Genomic DNA, 5908 nt, shown 5'->3' with positions numbered 1-5908 from the left:
GGAAATCAGCAGTGATTTGAAAGTTATCAAAAGGATTAAGTTAAATTACTGTGTTATCAGATTACATTCAGTACATAAGGAAATGGCTGAAACTACATTGCTGATGTCTCTAACACTTGAACATTTCATTGATAATAAAATACTTTCAAGCTGAAAATTCTCTTTATTAGGCATATAAATCATTAGAACATCAATATTCCAAAAGTTATTCCAGCTGTCGGAGCTCAATATTAGATAAAAGAGAGTTCACGCGAAACGAAAGCAAAATCAAATTGATAGGTTATGTTTAACGTCTGACGTTTCATGATGGCAGCACTTCAACTCAAATTTCATCACAACACGTAAACGTTATATCTGACGTTATTTCTCACGTTAACGTTTACGTTCAGGCTAACGTATTGTGCACACTTCAACTCTCTATTGTTACTGATGACCGTGAAATGTCGATTCGTCGCCGTTCGCAGCAATTGGGCCTCTGTTACTCAACGACGTGGAAAATTTTGCGAAAGGATTTGGGTGTAAAACCTTATAAGATACAGCTTGTCCCAGAATTGAAGCCACACGACTTCCCACAACGTCTAACATTTGGTGAATGGGCGCTGGCAAAGTTGGAGGAAGATCCACTTTTTTATCGAAGAATTGTGTTCAGCGACGAAGCTCATTTCTGGTTGAATGGATACGTCAACAAGCAAAATTGCCGCATCTGGAGTGAAGACCAGCCAGAAGCATTGCAAGAGCTACCAATGCATCCTGAAAAAGTCACTGTTTGGTGTGGATTATGGGCCGGTGGCATCATCGGGCCGTACTTCTTCAAAGGCGACGATGGGCGGAACGTTACTGTGAATGGCGAGCGCTACCGTGTGATGATTGACGATTTTTTTTTGCCCAAAATGGAAGAATTGGAGATGCCTGACATGTGGTTTCAACAAGACGGTGCCACATGCCACACGGCACGCGAAACAATGACCAAATTGAGAGCCGCCTTCGGTGAACAGTTTATCTCACGTTTGGGGCCCGTCAATTGGCCGCCTAGATCGTGTGATCTAACGCCTTTGGACTATTTTTTGTGGGGCCATGTTAAGGCTCATGTCTACACGGATAAGCCAGCAACGATTGGTGCACTTGAAGCCAATATTGAAGCATTTATTCGTGAAATACCCGCCGATAAATTGGACCTTGCGCATGGGCTATCTAAAGCGGAGCCGCGGCCAACATTTACATGAAATCATCTTCAAACATTGAATTATATTGATCGTTCTACCGAGTCCAATGAAGATTACATCAATTTTCTCAAATTTTTTGTGTTTTTTTTTGAAAATCAAATCCTATACCTCTTAAAAAATCACCCGTTATATACTAAACGGAACACCACCCTCGGGTTCATGGAAATTATGTCCAATCAGGTGTGATCGAATATGTGGTAAGTTACTTCCATTCTTTCCAAAAGAGCGTACACAAATATTTTCATTTTAATAAAAATGAATTCGCTTGTTCAAGTTATGTGAAGCCTTGAAAAATATTCAGCAATGCTATCAAACATTATTTCAATTATGTACATATATTATGAAAGGCTGAAAAAGCTGTGTATTTGTTAGGGTAGATTTTTGTCATTTACAATAAAAAATATTGGAGTATTAGAATTTCATTTTGTATTTACATTTTTATGTATTTCAGATAGTCTTGCAGATGCTAGAAGGCGCTGCATTAGGGAATCCTCATCAGAAGATGAGAAAGGCAGAGGCCTAAGAAAAAAAAATTTCGAAGCACCTGATAGGTGAATAGGTTTCTTTGTGGTGATCATCAAGCAAACTTCAAATCATGAATTACTATTGAGTATATTACAGCAAAAATGATTTTTTTTTTATAAAATAGACTCGAAATTTCAGTAAAGCTGGATTTCAGTTCAATCATACTATAATTTGGTCAAAATTATCTAACAGTCGCTGATGAGATATATTTTTGGATAGTAGAAGTATTCAAACTCTATTTTGACCAGAATTTGGCTATTTTTTACGAGTCTGAATAAAATTTATTTACTTTCGAAATATGTACAAGGTAACTTGTTGTTTCATGAACCTATTATTCACTCAATCATTTTTTTAAGGTCGTTATTCTAAATGTGCGTCTCCACCAATGGAGGAAGCTGATCAATCATCAGCAGATTCAGGTAATAGTTTTTTGCTAGAAGACAAAAAAAGTTCTTCAGCCTTTTCTACAATTGATGTATTTTTTTCAGATTATAGACTACAGGAGATCGGGATGCCACAACCAGGTAAAGTTTGTAACTGCATCTGGTATATTTTGAAATAGTAAAATGGAATGGTGTTTCATTGGGAGAATTACATACAGTTAATAAAGATAGTTTCAGTTGGGTTATCAGTTTGGATATGTAAAATTTTATTGGAGCTACTTGTATTGAGTTCATTATTGAATCCATTAGGGATGTATAATAAGATAGATGTATGATGTAATTTAAATGTTTCTATCAGAAATGTATATTTTGTTGAAAACACCTTTTTCAAACACTAGGCAAATAGTTTGTTATTGCAATAATTTTTAACCACATAGGCCAGGTCTTCTCAAAATGGAACACAATATGATAATATTATTTGAAACATGGAAATGGTCTATTATATCTAAATACCCCAATCTCTAATGATAATATTATATTTCTAAATTACCTAATAGCGTGAATAATCTTAAGACCTATATATCTCTTAATCACAAATATTTTGCTTTTCAGAGAACTTAACTCGGTTATGGCCTCAAACTTCTTCCAATTTCTACAGTCCTCCCCGCATGACAGGAACAGTTGCTATCGAACACAATGGTAATTATACTCTTGAGTTGCTTTTTAACAGAATGCATTTGTGCATTTTTGCGCAGAATAAAAAATAACTTTGAATGTTGAGAGAGGAACCCCTAGTTTATAAATTGATTGTATTTTATAGAGATCTTACAACACCCGTCAGGGCCAAAACAAACAGGTGTCAACCAACATGAGCCACTTTCCACTGGTAAGTTATATATATTGAATATTTCAGTCTCTTCATTTCCAGTTAAGAAATGAAGAATATCTACAAGTGCTGTTTATGATTGTTTATTTTTATAGAAAATCGATACACAATACCTGATTCACCCTTGTCCATAATCAATCAAGAGGTTCAGACTAGAGTTGAAAACAATGGTAAAAATATTTCTTGAAGAGAAAAATACAAGGAACAACAAAATGAGTTGTAATATTATAAAATTCACTTCTAGGGAACCTAGAAAGAAAGATTGATAGATTAACTGAACTTGTTGGGAGGATTCTCCTAGAAATTGAGGAGCTAAAGTTACAGCGAGGAAAGAATGAAGTGCTGAATCACACTGATTTGAGGGATGAATTTCCGTTTACGTCTTTGGAAAAATTGAAGGAATTTGAGGCAAGATTAGAAGATGAGGAGGAGAAAAAAAAAGTGGTGAGTTTTTATCTTGAGAGAATGCACAATATTTTTTTTTTCTTTAATATTAATTCACTTTATCAAGAATGCTTTTCCATAAAGATAAAGATTTTTCAGTTCCTTTTCCAAAGAATTATTTGTTTTTCAGACCCAATACTTCAAATCGATAGGAGGCTTGACTTCCAAGGACTTCCATTCGAGGGTGATGGCAAGGGTCTTCACAAATTCCCTTGCCATGCAGTGTTCTTGGAAAGGATTCAAGAACAATTACAAGGTCGAGAGTATGTTACTCCTACAATGTTTATATTGTTACGATACCGTTTCCCACAATAAGCACGGAATCGCATCGGAACCCGAAATACAGGATTCCTGGAAGACGACACAAGGCGTGACCACCGATTGTGACTCTTTCCGTTTTTCATAATTTGAATAGTAGTTAGTTGATGTCTAGCGTTAAATAGATTCATTTGATTTTTCTTTGAACAAATAGAAACGATATCCATTCTATTGAGTTGTCCTTTAATTACCATTGGCAACCCTAAAAAGAAATAAGTTCTTTTTAAGAATAGACTTTTGGATACGTTATTCATAACTGGCGCTGCGAACAGGATATCGCAACGGGGTTTTAGTGAAAAGAAAAAAAACTAAAATCAGTTTCCATAAGTGAATAAGGACTCGTCCGGCAATTGTACAGGCTGTTCGAAGAGTGTTCGAGGAACTCCCGGTGACTATCAAGTCTTTGTGCGGTATCACCAAGAAACCACATCGAACCAGCAGAGAATCAATTCTACCACTCCATCCAGAAGAATGGACATCAACTCGATCCACTTCGATTAAGAAGAAGGAACTACACACCCTAGGATGCATATGTTGGTGATGTAAGTCTATCAATCTCTTTCCTTAAACCCAGAATCCCAAAGTTCAATGACACATACCGATTCTTCAAGCGTACTAGAAGTTATCGCTGAAGATTCAGAATTATTAGAATAAGGAACAAACTTTTTGAATAACCAATTAGGTTCAGAACTATTAGAATTAGGAACAAGTTTTTCGAACAATCAATCAATTAGAAATAGAAGATTGCAACCATATCCTTAAAGGAGAAATTTTGAAAACCTCGAAATGAATAACCAAACTTCTTCTAACCCACCTGTAGTTGACGCAATGTCAAGACAAGATATACAATTGCTTTTGAACTCAATACCTGAATTTTCTCCAGGTCAAAATTTATCAATATTTATCAATGAAATAGACAACCTTTTTATACATCTCCAAGGAAGGTTAACTCCAGACCTTACTTACGCCTTGAATTTCACAATAAGATCAAAAACTAAAGGAGAAGCGAGAGATTACATTTCTTTCCAAAATGCTAAGGATTGAATCACCATCAGACGATCATTATTGCAAAGATACGGAGATCAACGAAATGAAGACCTATTGATTTCTACATTAACACAATCCGTTATTTCGAAATTATTTCGATTTTTACAGTAGAATTTCTCAGAACTTGAATGACCTTTTACAATACCTAACACTCAATACACAAGATCCAAATTATTTGCTTTACAAAAAACAAGATGTAGAAAAATTAGCCCTCAAAACTTTCCAAATTGGACTCTTAGAACCATATCGGTCATATTTTATCAATTTCGAATCTAAAACTCTTGAAGAATGTATAAACAGATGCAAATTTTATGATAATAGAAAGCAAGAGTGGGAATATTGTGAATTCTTAAGAAAAACTCAGGATAATGATGAAAAACCAATTTATCGACAACAAAATAGTAGTTCAAATAGAGAGAATCTATTTGTTACTCAAAAACCTACTTTCAGTCAGCAAAATTATAATAACATCCCTACTTTCAGTCAGCAAAATTATAATAATACTCCTGCACGAATTCCTAATGAAAAAGGTTTTCCATACCCCCATTAATCAACCGATCACTAATAATCCAAAATTCCCAACAAATCGACAAGTTTTCGGGACAAAACCAGGATCAAGTTTTCATAAGATTCAACCAAAGCCTACGCCCATGTCTATTAGCACAAGAAAAACTTTCAAACAACCGGTAACATCCATGTCTATTTCCACCAGAAGAACGGGAATTCAACAGAAACCCAATTTCATCTCAGAAGAACTATTTAATGTTCAATCAGAGAATTGTAATTCCGACGAAAATATGATAGAATATTTTCCAGAAAATGCAGAAAATGAATTCATGTGCCCTAGAAACAAACAATACTTAGACTTGAATTATGTTAAGATTAAGTCAAAATTGCCCTATATTTACCTTCCAGAAGTAAATTTAAGAATTCTTATTGATTCAGATGCAACAAATTCAGTAATTAATAAAAAGCCAGCTCATGAAAAATTTTTCAATTTCCTTTTCAAAGAACCATTCAGTGTTTCTGGCTTAGGCAATACTATTGAATCAGATGACAATTTACATATACCAATTTTATAC

The 5908-nt window shown here is 34.7% G+C and overlaps 1 protein-coding gene across 1 annotated transcript; it reads left to right on the top strand.

Annotated features, from left to right (window-relative positions):
• Window positions 1-1702: 1702 nt before the first annotated feature.
• LOC123306708 lies at window positions 1703-4429 on the top strand. The gene is made up of 8 exons (XM_044888828.1): window positions 1703-1774; window positions 2105-2167; window positions 2237-2272; window positions 2744-2830; window positions 2952-3017; window positions 3113-3187; window positions 3262-3461; window positions 3592-4429. Exons 2-8 carry the CDS (start codon window positions 2134-2136, stop codon window positions 3865-3867), a joined length of 774 nt encoding a protein of 257 aa, XP_044744763.1. The 5' UTR covers window positions 1703-1774; window positions 2105-2133; the 3' UTR covers window positions 3868-4429.
• Window positions 4430-5908: the final 1479 nt, after the last annotated feature.

The sequence above is a fragment of the Coccinella septempunctata genome, chromosome 2 (assembly GCF_907165205.1).
Source record: "Coccinella septempunctata chromosome 2, icCocSept1.1, whole genome shotgun sequence".
Lineage (NCBI taxonomy): Eukaryota > Metazoa > Arthropoda > Insecta > Coleoptera > Coccinellidae > Coccinella > Coccinella septempunctata.
This window is presented reverse-complemented; position numbering and strand designations above follow the sequence as displayed.

Excerpts from the sequence above, each read along its gene's own strand:
- LOC123306708 (XM_044888828.1), top strand. The coding sequence starts at position 2,134 with ATGGAGGAAGCTGATCAATCATCAGCAGATTCAG. Across the intron at positions 2,831-2,951 it reads AGTTGCTATCGAACACAATG|AGATCTTACAACACCCGTCA; the intron begins GTAATTATACTC and ends TGTATTTTATAG. Across the intron at positions 3,018-3,112 it reads ACATGAGCCACTTTCCACTG|AAAATCGATACACAATACCT; the intron begins GTAAGTTATATA and ends TTATTTTTATAG.